At 40.8% G+C, this 13,806-nt stretch overlaps 1 protein-coding gene across 2 annotated transcripts in view; it reads right to left on the reverse strand.

Moving 5' to 3' along the window:
- Positions 1 to 1,978: 1,978 nt before the first annotated feature.
- Positions 1,979 to 13,806, reverse strand: part of UCHL3 (ubiquitin C-terminal hydrolase L3) — a 29,151-nt gene continuing 17,323 nt past the window's right edge. The window contains exons 7-10 of one of the 2 annotated variants that reach the window (XM_079972863.1): positions 9,011 to 9,217; positions 4,565 to 4,640; positions 2,549 to 2,607; positions 1,979 to 2,197 (exon numbers count right to left, since the gene is read on the reverse strand). In XM_079972863.1, coding sequence (XP_079828989.1) covers positions 2,114 to 2,197; positions 2,549 to 2,607; positions 4,565 to 4,640; positions 9,011 to 9,217 — 426 coding nt within the window. In that variant the 3' untranslated portion in view covers positions 1,979 to 2,113. The remainder of the gene's footprint in view (positions 2,198 to 2,548; positions 2,608 to 4,564; positions 4,641 to 9,010; positions 9,218 to 13,806) is intronic. The other variant, XM_079972864.1, reaches the window with a different exon arrangement.

A 13,806-nucleotide genomic window follows, 5' to 3' on the forward strand; every position in this document is an offset into this window, starting at 1 on the left:
GTTTTAGGGCACAAGTAAATTGTAAGCACCGCAGCTCTAAAAGCCAAAGCTATTTTCCTGAATTTAAAAATGAAACACCTGAGCAGATCTCACAATAGCTGCTTCTCTCTATGTCTGTCTGTCTCTCTCTCTCTTTTCTACCCAATACTTTCATACAGGATTTTTGCAGGCACTCGTCATTCCTAGAATGGGGCTATAGAGAACTTACATTATAGGCACAAATACAGCTAGCACAAATAAGCAGATGTTAGAAACAGACAGGTGTTTCCAATTACAGTATTCTTCAGGGGAACCTTCAAAAAGTTTATTCTCATTTTTCCTTGTTGGCATTCAAGTCATTCTGAACCCAAAGCTCAGCAGTGCTAGCTCAAACAAACAGAAAAATGAGGCTAACCATTAGAGGTTTTGACAAGCGTGCTAGAAGCACACACGTGCTCACAGACATATACACAGTCCATAGCTCAATTAACCGCTCAGTGCCTGCTTTGCTTCAAGTCTTTGCAAGGAAAATAAAACCCTTTTAATGAGACATTTAGCAACACTGACAAGAGTAAGGATGGGCAAGGCCACAGGTCAGGCTAGTGATGAAGTCTGTTGAATAGTTGGACCATCTGAATGAATTCAAAACCAGGGGGCTGATGACATCTTCATTGATCCTGAAACTTAGTTGGAAAAGAATATGGGAACTATTAGTTAGCATGGCTGTGAATGATTCCCCCCCACCCCCCAAGGCTTGCAGCCATCTCTTAAGAACGTGGTTCCTTATCTTCAGTGGAAAACTCAGGGGAATTATGAACCGAGTAGCTTGACTTCTGTAACAAATGTTACAAAATCAAGTAAGAGCTAATCACAAGCATATAAAAGAAAGTCAGTGACTTTATTAAGACACAAAACAATAATGATGTTCTTCTTCTTTTTCAGTCCAGTAGCTGGCTATTTAAAACAGTGTCATCATAGCAGATAAAAAACTTCAGAAAGGCTGTATCCTCTTATTAATCTTGATGCACCAGGATTAAGATGAAAAGTCAGTGGGGGGGGGAGGAGAAGAGGTATACAAAGAGTAGTAATATTAATGAATTGGTCAGAGATTAATATTCCTCATTGGCAGGGATAGCTCTAGCCCAGGCTTCCTCAACCTCAGCCCTCCAGATGTTTTTGGCCTACAACTCCCATGATCCCAGTGGTCAGGGGTGGTGGGAATTGTAGTCTCAAAACATCTGGAGGGCCGAGGGTAAGGAAGCCTGCTCTAGCTCATGTTATTAGAGTCATTTGCCATAAAAACCTGTGCTCATTTCAGAGGTGTATGGCATATGTTATTAATATGGTCTGTTTACACGGAGTCAGTTCTAAGGCCTACTGTGGTTAAGAGCAATCCCAGAATGAAGAAAGTGTGGGGGAAGTCAAACACTTCCAAATGCTTGTTTTCCCCTCTTGACAGATTTGGGCCAGCTCAGCTGAGAGCAAGTAGCCTTGCTCCTGAATGGGGTTTGGATCTGGTGTAACTTTACACTGGATTAACATATATGAGCTTCTTGTGTACAGGACTGCTCCCTTAACAACATCTCACGAAGTTGGCAACTGCTTGCCAAAAGTCCATGCAATAACCCGTAAGACCAGATCAGTTGCTCTGCGAACAGGAGTTGTCTTGACCTTTCTTTTGTTGCACATTCATGTTGAGAACTGAATTGTGCCTGCAGCAATTTCCTTTATAGTGGGCGAAGCTTTCTCTGGCTGCTGCAATCAGAGAAACTGCTATGGGCCACATCCAAGGTAGCCAAGTTAGACAGCATCAGATGAATTTTGCTGTACTATGCATGAGGATAATCAGGATTGCTTGCGCTCAGTAAAAAAAGCCACAAAACCTGTGAACTGGGTCCATGGCGCTTTTCATTATGTTGTGCTACTAACACAGCTGCTCTCCTGGAATGCATTCATGCAATCATTCAAAATACTCTAGAAGAAACAGGCTACAATGAGATAAAGGACAAATTTGAAGTTTAATCCACATCAACATGTTATTTGCAAGGTATCAAAAACTCGATCACTGATTTATGGCAAAAGCATTATTCTGTTACAATACATTAGGCAGTTTCTGTCCTTGTGCAAGAATAATTTAGGCAGCTGCTAGAGCAATTGCATTGAACCTTAACTCATCTGGATCACGTTCCATGAATTTCTTGCATACTTCTACCGCATCCTAATAAGAGGAAAGAAAGGATAAGGATGTGTCATCTATTTTGCAAAACAAACACAACTGAAATTGATCAATCACTGCCTAACTAACATTAGGAGTGGTGAGAACAGTTCTGCATTTGTTTACCAGGAATTATGACTGATCAGGAGACTGGTCATAAAGATAATACCAAGCAGAAAACAATATTCAGTATGCCCAGCTTCTAGCAGTACTGGCAATTTGAAGCTCATCTAAATTTGCACTATATTCTACAACAGCAGTTTCACAAAATAACATAGTAAATACTTCATACCACCCACAACAGCTCTGCTATAAGAAGTGTCAAAGTCTGCTTATATGAAACAATATTCCTACCTCTAAAAAAGTGTCGTCACTAGATTGCCCATGGTTTATTGGGAAAGGCTTCCGTCCATCTGTTGGAAAACACAGAAAGAAAATTCTTAAGAATTTATGTAGAAAGCATTAAGTAGTAAATTTGACATGGCTATCTTCCTCATGGGGCAAATACTACACCTCACGTGATCCCATAAAATAAATTTTAAGGTTATTTAATCCTTTGATATTTCCCCCACTATACGTACAATGAAACTGTACTCTAGTTAAATTTGCACAAGTAGCCAAGGTTTAAAATCATCACCACCATTATTTAATCACCTTCCACAACATATGTCCCAAGGCAATGTATGACATGCAATAAGCCCTGCTAAAAAAAGTTACAAAACTGTACAAAAGCAACCCCTAAACAAAACAGAAAGTCTAGAAACAACAGAAAATGGACATCTGGGATAGCTACAAATTTCTGCGTTGCAGGGGGTTGGACTAGATGATCTTCAGGGTCTCTTCCAGCTCTACAATTCCATGATTCTATGAACTATGGGCAGAGACCTATTCATCCAGCTGCAAAAGCTTGTTGGAACAAAAATGTGAATGACTATGCATTAACAGCATACACCAATTCCACTGACAGAGTTGGTCTTGAAAGTTGGGCATTGTTCTAGTTCTTCCTTTATAAACATGTACACAGATCAAATCAAATGGAAAGCTACTGGGTTTTTCATGCTAACTTACTATAAAATGAATCAAGATCCCCTGTAGACTAGCCTCCCATTGCCACCACTGGGGCCCAGACACATGCCTCCGAGTTCAAACAGGACACAAAGGCAAAAGCCCTTCTATGCTTGGTTTTAGAAATTCAGACATTCACTGCCATTAAGTATGGAGGCACAATTTAACTACCTGATTAATAGTAACAGGCCGATCCTCCATGGCAATTACTTTTTAAAGCTATCCAACATAGACAGCCAAATTCATGAAGCCAACTTCTCAGCTTCCAATAAATATGCCAGGAAAGACTTCTTCTTCCATTCCCAGTTTTCAGTTTCTTGTGTAAATTCATTTAGTTTGGTAGCTATTTTTATTCCATCATGGACAAATCCCTAAATTATTTTCATATGAGGTATGTGCTTTAGACCTTTTCGATGTGTTTACTGCAATGGTTGACTTCTATATACGCAGCGCTCCAAGAGGCAGTTCCGCAATGCACATTCTTGGTTGCGTTCCACAGACCTAGAGCTGACCACACACAGTTTGCAAGCTAAGTTTTTTTTATTCTGTTCCCTAGTCTATTCTGGTAAATTGTTATCTATAAATATAAAGAGCATATTTTCTGTGGCAAAGCGTAAGTGTTTAGGTGGTCTTCCATGATTCAAAAAGCAAACAATCTGAAGAGACTAAATAAGGCACAAAAGGACAGTACAATAAGAGGAGATCTTAGGAAACTTTGGGTGTACAGTTTTGGTGCTATGGATTCAAATCAAAGAAGTTATACTAATGACACAGTACTAATGAGTATTAGAAGTTCTGAGGTCTTAGGCAACTGCCTCTCTTAACCCTGTTACTAGAGATTGTTTGATCAGATATTCTTGGGGACTGAATCCACAGCCTTTTTCACATGCAAGGTTTGCAGTTGCAAGTTTCCAATGACTTCACTTTATACAGGCTCATGGAAGACAACATACATCTTCAAAAGGTCACTCTAAATCCATGGCACATTCAAGGTAGGGGAAAAACCATTACCAACTCATACATTAAAAAATCAGAAACAAGTTATGAACTAAAACGGAGGCCTGCTCATTAGGTTAACAGCTTTCCCCTTTCAAAAGTAGCTGTTCCAATATTCTTCAATTCCTCTTAACTGTGGTTCTTGAAAGGCAGAACATAATTACTTGACCGAGAATTCTTTACTGGACGATCTTATAATCACTATCCATTCTTGGCAGGCAGGCTATACACCCGAGGTAAAAATATCAAAAATTAAGCATTAAGTAGATGATAATATGATCCGTTTTGAAAGAGAAGGATTGCTCTTACCCAACTCGTAGAGACTGCCATCAATGTTTACTAATGCGATGAAGTGAAGATCTACTTTTTCATCTATACTGGGTGCCTGCGAGAGAATACAGCATGCATGCAAATCATTAGTAGGAGCTGAAACTCTTGCTCTACCCACTTGGGAAGAACTTAACCCGAGCCAGGGCTCAACCTATGAACCCGGTTTGAACAATACATGTGAAGTATAAAAGACATGGGCTTCTAAATAAAGAAAAGCACACTCTTCCTCAACCAGCTTCTAGGGTTGGTTTTGGTTCTGTCCAGGCTTGACCTCTGGCACCTCTCATTTGAGAACTTTGGCACTGGAGAGAGAAGAGATCTGTCTCAAAGGAATGGAGGGTGAAGGTGGTAACCTACAAAAAATGTACTTTAACACATACACACACTTGAAATTTGGGCTAATATATACATTTTCACACTAGACAAAAGTATGCCCTCTCCTTTTCATACACACCTGACAGATGCAAGTCCCACTGAACACAATGAGGTCTACAGCTAAGGCATAAGATCTTGTGTTTTGAGTCTGTATACATAATTTCATACTGAAATGGTCCTTTCCTAACAAAAACACAGCTTCCGTTTTGCTGGGCTGGTTATCAGGCAACGGCCACAGGACAATACCAGGAAAAACAGAGGATGGTGATACGAAACGGTACTTGAATAATCCTGGCACTATAGGGAACTATGTTGTTTCTGATCCCAATACTAGACTTAAAATGCTATTTTTATTGTGAGATTTTTAGTAAGCCACTTTTGTGAGCCCTTTGGTGCATTAGTGGGGTGCAAATATTTCTAAACAAATAATAAAATTGGCCATGGCTATTTATTGGGCATTTTGCAGCCACAGTTTACAAAATGCTATTGATCATTATACTGCAGCCCCCTGCCCCCGTGCAAAACAAAAGCTAAAATGAAGTTTTTATATTGTAAACTGCCCTGTGATCTTTGGATGAAGGGTGGTATAGAATAATGATAATCCAATTTTAACAAAATAGCCAGTATGACAGCTTAAGAATTAGAAACATAGAATGGCTGTGTAAGTCAACTGAAGCAAATATATCACGGTAATTTAACTCCACCTATGCACCAAATATTGGTCTAACAGACATCCAAAATACACTGTTCTTCGTGGCAACAGCTCCAGAAGCTGGTTAAAATTAACTCCATTTTTTAGAAGTCTCACATTTCTGCCAAAAGGCATTCCAAGTGTTCTCATTGATGCAAGAAGCATTTCAGTGCCAAAAACTCTGGGTTAGTACATAGCTTTTGCAACAACATGCCGACGGCACACGTTAAGAACACTACAAACCTAATGTAATGTTATGACAGTGTCATTTGCAGATATAATAGCACAAGTGTCCAGGCTAGAGACATTCATTTCTAGATTGGAACAGCAGCTCCCTGTAGAGATGAAAGATTTGTGTAAGAGTTGTGAAAGTGTTAAAAGAGAATAAAAAAATCAAAGGATGGGACACCTTTTTCTGCAAAGAGGCGCAAATATATAGTTTGCAACTCTATTTTTGTGGGGGAGGAAGACACAACTAAAGGGGAGATGCGATAGTGGCTTACAAAGTTGCACAAAGTGTGCAGGAAATGCACAGAAAAACTCACATGACCCACTGATTGCTATCTATGTGACTGATATGTCCACGCCTGCTTTGAATGTTAAGTGGAAAAAGCATGGATATGAAACATGGTCTGGCTGACTTTTCACCCATGGCCACTTATAATTGCCAATCTTATAACAAACTTGTAATTTTGAGATTGTAGCGACTTCCATTGTGGAAAAATAGGGGGATGCTGTCAGGAGTATAGTCTCAAGATGTTTTCCCCAGAAGTCAATATTATATTGGGGTCAGTTGTGCCTCAAGACTCAAAGCAGTTTGCCATGTACTTAGCACTCAAACTCTGTACAGTGGTACCTCGGGTTAAGTACTTAATTGGTTCCGGAGGTCCGTTCTTAACCTGAAACTGTTCTTAACCTGAAGCACCACTTTAGCTAATGGGGCCTTGCACTGCCGCCACATGATTTCTGTTCTCATCCTGAAGCAAAGTTCTTAACCCGAGGTACTATTTTTGGGTTAGTGGAGTCTGTAACCTGAAGCATCTGTAACCTGAAGCGTATGTAACCCGAGGTACCACTGTATTACTTACACAGGGGCATGTAAACTTTGTGCCTTTGATGAAGTATCACACTGGGGACTTGCAGAGGTTTCTTCTAGACCCTATCAGTTTTAGTCTTAGAGGACATTCAAAAGCATTTCTTAGTTCCAGGTCTCCTTCAGATCTTAAATTTTCATTGTCACAGATTTTCGGTCCCACATTCATGTCACTTTCAGAAAAAGGTATACAAATACGTTAACACAAAGCAGGCCTGAAAGTTGTTTGCAGATGAAACGTATAGCTCTACCAGCTTTTCCAGAAGTTAGTGTCGGTGTGGACAAGAACAGCAGTTTCTAACTAGACAGTAAGTGCTTCTATAGCAGCCATTTTCTCTAAAACTGATGGCATTTGCCCACTCAGTTATTCCTAAGAATTGTAATGACAAATTCCAAACCACTGTATTCTCACGCCTTCCCCGTGACTCTCCTGTTGTCCCCTCCAGCAAGTGTTCACTCACGGCAATGAGTTTGCACAGAGATGCAAAGAAAGTTGTTGATGTGTTCAAACTGACATTGCACCTAGACAAACTTTTGTAGCGGTGATCAGCTGCTGCGCTTTTTCATTTCAGAGTGACACCATTGCTGCACTCTGGCCAGTGACTGAAATAAATCGATTCATTCACACCATGCATCATGTAGATGCAAAGAACGCAAACCCTGTTTGAACAGAGTTCCCAGGTTCCTGCGGACCTCTTTAAATGTAACAAAGACAGGACTGTGGGGGAAACAGATCCGTCAGTTATCATTGTGCTTCCAGCTGATCACAGAAGACCATTCACTGTCCGTTGTTAAATGTTCCTGGTGCTAAAGTATTCAGTGTCTTACAGAATTAGCAAGCTTTCCAACAAACTACATGGATGAGTACTAGCATGCAGCCAAAGGAAAAGAGTTTCCACAATGAATGAACATCCTTCTCCCTCCTGCCTCCATCTCGTTTGGTCAAGATGCTGTGGAGTGCTATTGCTCTTGTATATCCTGCTTAATCTTTGAGCTGAAAGATACCACTGACATATTGATTTTTTAGAAGTTTGTCTTCTCGTTAGCACTTAGTAGTCTATGCACGGTTCCAAAGAGGAGTTTCTGTTGTATAGAAAGCGTAAGATTGATGCATTCCCTTATCCCACTTCTTGTTATGAGAATTTGGGTCTGGTTAATTCAATTTCTGAATGTATTGCATATCTCTTGACAACTGCCTTCTTTGATGATTTTAAAAGAAGAGTCTACGTGGTCCATATTTGTTTACTCTTTACAATACATCTTAATCAGTTCAGATCACTGCTCTTTTAACTTATCCAAAAGTCTGCTACTGAGTTGGTTATGAGGTATTTTACATCCTCCATCAAACCAACTTTTACAGCATAACATATTTATCCAGAGTAGGGTATTTTTAGTTTTATGTAGATCAGTGTCTATATTAATTTTTTAATACGGAAGTAACAGCAATAAGCACCCATCACCTTTATTTATACAAAATTTCAATGCTTATATAAGCTCTCTTTTTTAAGCCAAAGGTTAGCATCTAAATAGAAATTTAAAAACCTATTCATGTTGTCAGTACCACACAGAGACAGTGTTCAGACTCTCTTCCTGGTAGCTAGGCCGCTCCCAAACTAGACGTAAAAAAGATTAGAATTTGAACACACAATGCAGTTTAATACAGTATTAAAAAGACAAGGGAAATTTGAAAACAAGATAAGCACCGCTTGTTTAAGTTGCAGAAAAATATTTGTTCATTGGTATAATTCAAATGCCTGTTTTTACAAAAGAAAGGAACAAGATCAACCAAGATCAAGATCATATTGGATGATTTTTACAATTAACCAGAATATACATATATTTACTGCAAATGTAAACAATCAGCGATGCCAATACAACATTTAAGCCATATTGTACATCTCTGATGAAAGATTTAGATCAGGAAGAGCTGGAGAGTATTGCAAAGCACGCAGAGCACTGGGCCCTGGAAAAAAGCAAAGAGACTTTCAATCAGATGTGATAGGAGCAGATTTGGCACAGAACTAAGAATTAGCAGACCCAACGAAGCACCAATGAGATAAGAGAAACCAGATGGAAGATGGGAAAAATCTTTGGGGGGAAAGTAGACGTTCCTAATGCTATTTGTCTGCTGATGAGGATCAAAGACAGTATGCTTCGTCTACTGGAAAAAGCCCTAAGGGAATTCAGAGCCAAAGAGTCCCGCCATTAAGCCTAAATGTCGAGGGCGCCTGCCGCAGAGAAGAGATGGAAGATTGACTACACTTACAAAAGAATGGAGCCCAATAGATGATAGGGGTATTGTGGGCCGCCAGCGCTGGAGGGAGACAGGTGGACTGGTAGCCTTTACAGGGCTTGTGGCTTTTGCAGAGGCTACATGATTGCATCTGATCAGGGTCAAGGAAGCAGAGCGACGCAAGGGTGAAGCCTTCATTTTGCAGTGGCTAAACTCAGGCTGTGGTGAGGATGATGGTGACTACACAAATATTGAAAAGAAAAGAAAAGAAGACACAACTTTACCCGCTTTAGAGGTCACTGTACAGTTTTTGCTCATGTTATTTTAAAAAATATATCCCCGTCCGGGTTTCAAAGCAGCTTACAAAAAATTAAAAACACACTGTAAGCAACATTTAGAAACACAACTTAAAACATCACAGAACAAAACAAAACTTGCGTCCATGGTGCAAAGGTCTCCTGAAATGAAAGCCTGAAACGTTGCAGGTACGCTGCCTGCCTGATTTCTAATGGGATGGGAGAGAGTTCCACAGAGTGAGGCCCATAGCACTGAAGACATTACTCCCCACTGACATGACTCAAGCTTCTGGTTCGTAGGGGACCACTAATACTACTCCCCCAGATTATCTAAGGGGTTGGCCTAGGACATACAGGTTAAGACATTCATTGAGGTACCCTGGGTCCAAGTTGTTCAGGGCTTTGGACGCCAATACAGAAACCCTGAACCTGGCACAGTAGCAGATGAGAAACCACGCAGGTCTTTTGAACACCGGTGTCAAGTGTTGACAGTAGTTTGCTCCTAGCACTAGTCTAGCTGCAGCATTTTGCATTAGCTGAAGCTACCTGACCCCACAGCTGCCCCACACATACGAAGGGACAAAAATTTAACTGGTGCTATCTAAGAGCTGTTACGATCTAAACGTTTGCTGTGCTGTTCTTTTTTTCCATGGCAAATGTGTTCGTGCTGCTCTTAATCTTTCATAACATCAAGGCTCATCTAAACCACCTACCAATGCAATTTCAGACACCGTGTGATAAATTCTTGTGGGACTGTTATCTTCCCATCATTCTGTTATGTGGCGGTAGGTAGGGCATGGGGTGGTGGTGCAGAGAAAGAAGAAAGCTCTAGTGTGGTTCATCAGTTCATGAGATGGGCACTCTAGGGTCGGAAAGGCAGACTAGCAGCCTTCAAACAGACTCTGCTACCTGGGGCACACTTGGTGTGAGTTGGTCTCCCTGATAAAACAAGCTCAAGGATCAGTTGCTTTTTTTTGTTTTTAAGTGAGAAAATCACAAAAGATGGGATCCAAATGGGGGCAGGGAAGCCAGGCCTGAACCCTGGGAAGACAGAGGCCCTGTGAATTGGTTGTTCTCGTGTCTTGGAGACTGACCAGTTACCTGTTCTAGATAGGGCTGTGATCCCTCTGAAAGAACAGGTTGGGAGTTTTGGGGGTGCTCCTGGATCCATCTTTGCCACTGGAAGCTCAAGGTGGCCTCAGGGGCTAGGGATGCTTTTTACCAGCTGCAGCCAATAAACCTGTTCTTGGACAGGGATAATCTGGCCACAGGGAACCATGCACTGGTAACCTCAAGACTTGATCACAGCAGGTGAAAAAAGCTGTGGCTAGACTGCTGATAGGAACAGATGATCACCAGTACATACCTCTGGTGCTCAAAAGTTTGCACGGGCAACCCATACCCTACCAGGCCAGGTTCCAAGGAAGTTTCTTGTATTAATTTACAAGAACCTGAAGAATATGGACCAAAGAATGCCTTGAGGGTCACCTTAAGCCCTGCCTGATCATGGAGGTCTTTGGGGGCAGTCCCTGTTAATGGTTCCCCTATGGCTGTCCAGTACCGTGGTCCCTTCCACTTGAGGACAGGCAGGTGCCTGCCCTACTGAACTTAATGGCACCTACAGATTGTTGTAGTTGTTGTTGTTATTTCGGCAGGTATTTTAGCTGAAGTTTTATTTTATAGTTTTAACTGATTTTTCTTTTTTTGTATTGCATCCTTGCAATCCACTTGGAGACACTGTAGTTAAACAGTATATGGATTGTTTAAATAAGTAAGTAAAATTGAGTTTAGTAAAGGCCAGTTTATATAGCAAGCAGGATCAAGCGGTAGAGCTTTCCCTGTGTTCTACAAATATAAGTCACCTGGGAACGGGATTATATATTTGAATACTTTCCCCATAAAGCATGTAGAAAATAAGCGTGTCAAGGAGAAGGGTTCAAGTTTATCCTCCTCTCTCAAAAGGATGAGTCCACTAGTCAATTCCAGCTCCGACAGGAGTTACTGACACTAGCACAACTTTTTTCACACAGCTGTTGAAGAACAAGGAGAGTACCATCTGGTCAAGGAATCACACACTTTAAAAAAAAATACTGTAATTTGAGTACTGGAAGACTATATACTACAGCTATCGCTAAAGGGAGTGTGAATGCTAGACTTATCCCTGTACACCTCCTTCCCCCGTGTAAATCATTGCTCCTGCAACCTGCCAAGCAGAGAGGAATACAGTGAATTCAGCAGCAGCAAGGGGGACTGGGCAATTATTGTCATCTTAAAGTCGTTCAGGAGCCCTAAAATTCAGCAGCAGCAAGGGGGACTGGGCAATTATTGTCATCTTAAAGTCGTTCAGGAGCCCTAAAATTAAAAGGCTGCTCTAATGGGCAGTTCACTGCACATTCGTCTTTTTGGAACCAGTAAAGTTTCACTGACAGCCCGATGGGCGAGTTGCAAAATGCAGACCTATCACTCAAGAGTTGCCCAAAGTTTTCTCATAATTGAAATGCCAAAGCTAGATAACATATTTAGCTCTGCATTCCAGAACACCTCAGCCTTATTTGGGAAGGGAGGTTTGGCTTCATTTTCCTGGTGGATGAATTGCTTGCCTAGAAACACAATAAAAACAAGCTTTGCCAAGGCAATAACTTAGCTCGGTTAACACTTGGCAGGAAATAACTTTACAGCATGTGTACTTTGCTCTGAATAACAAGTTTCAGGAAATCAGCAATGAAGAGTCCCATCAAGACAGGAGACAAGGCCACCCATCCAACACACGGCTTTTATACTTGTAAGGTAGCAGAAACTGATACTTGTAAGCTAAGGGTTTAAAATGGGTATGTAAAATTTAAAATGTTAAATTTCAGTTAAACTGCATAAATTATACTATTAGATAACCCCTAGCCATCAATTCACTGGATATAATTTCCACTAATCCATGGTTTATACATACAAAGTGTTGCTGGCTGGTCTACACACATCTGCATGGCTGCCAGGAGCCCCACACTCTAACGTGTTTCTTTTTCTTTTTAAAAGGAAGTTTCTAGCCTGTGCGGAACATAAAAGTTAGAAAGCAGCCGCCATTTGAAGCAATTGCTTTCAGATATATGCACCTGCTCCTGCCCTTCTAATGAGTGCCGTCAGAGCTGTGATTGACAAGTACTAGAGAAAAAGTGCACAAACCTAACAGAAGACCAGAAAATGGCGTCAAAACGACCCAGGAATGACTTTTTCCAGACATTTGGAGAATGGACTTTGTGGGTCATTCTGAAGCCATTTTCTTTTCATCTCCTCTGCTATGGAAGTGACTACTGTCTAAAGAAGATAACTAAGAAAAATCCATGATTTTAGCGTAGCTGACTCGATGGTGACATGTCCACCGAAAACCAAAAGGTAGCAACAGAGTTTGTATTCTTTCTAACAGAGGTTTAATTTCATGCCAAAAAAAGAGGTATTCTCCCCCCTCCACAGTTTGTAAACATAAATAAACGCCAACAAATAAAAATTAAATCTAGCATTATAGTACATCATCCATGTTGCAGCAGGGTATTGTGGTTAAGAAAGCGAGGCTGACATCAGTTCTAGAATGAAGCCCAATACAGCCATACTGTACAACGTTGCTGGGGCAGGTGGTCTGTATACTACAAACCTGAAGTACAGCCCACAGCTATTACTCAGTTTCTTGTTTTTAGGGAACTGCTGCTTTTGGGATTTTCGATCACAGCAGCAACATGGGCAGAGCGGGCTCTTAAATGCTTCCGCACCCAAGGCAGAAAAGTAGAGGGATCGTTTTACATGGGCTGTGCTGCTGGTATGAATACTAAAATGGGCTTTCACATCAAAGACTCCATTCCTTTCTGTTAAAATAAAGGATGAGAATGTTCATCTGGCCTTCGCTGATAATTACAGCAATGCTGTTATGAGGTATAAATAAGAACTACAACAATGCTTTTATAATATGCTTCATAACAGTTTAATCTTGAATTGATCCAAGCATGGGCTATAAATCGTAGGTGTCTTTTAATCTCCTTTTGCACCACCACCTATGTAAGATACTGTGCCTGGTCCTGCACAGAATACAGTATTGCCGGTCTCAGATCAATTGATGAAAGCATTACCATAGCATAAATAGCTTACAACTTATGAAACCTGAGTCCCTTGCAAGGTTTAGGGTAGGCACTGAGGGACAGTGGGGCTCTTGTGGCTTTAACAGCTGTGTGGCAGGCAGAATTTCAACAAATCAACCTTTTCTAGTATGTGGATACAATTATGGTAAAAGCTCCCCCTGTTAACATTCTGTCTCTCAGACATCTTATTGCTTGAGAGATTTATTGGGCGGGGGGGAGCTTTGACCCACCTGCAAAAGTAGAAGTGAACGGCATATTACACAAAGAATATGTGAGTGGGGCCAAGTATATCAGTGTATTGCACACTTGTAGGTATGCATAGCCTTCTTCAGATGTTCGTTTATGAGTCGGTGGAAGAAGATTGGAAAAAATTTAAAGTATATCTTCAAAAATATTGTAAAATTAAGGATTGTTA

The sequence above is a fragment of the Podarcis cretensis genome, assembly GCF_951804945.1.
Source record: "Podarcis cretensis genome assembly, chromosome: 4".
Taxonomy (NCBI): Eukaryota; Metazoa; Chordata; class Lepidosauria; order Squamata; family Lacertidae; genus Podarcis; species Podarcis cretensis.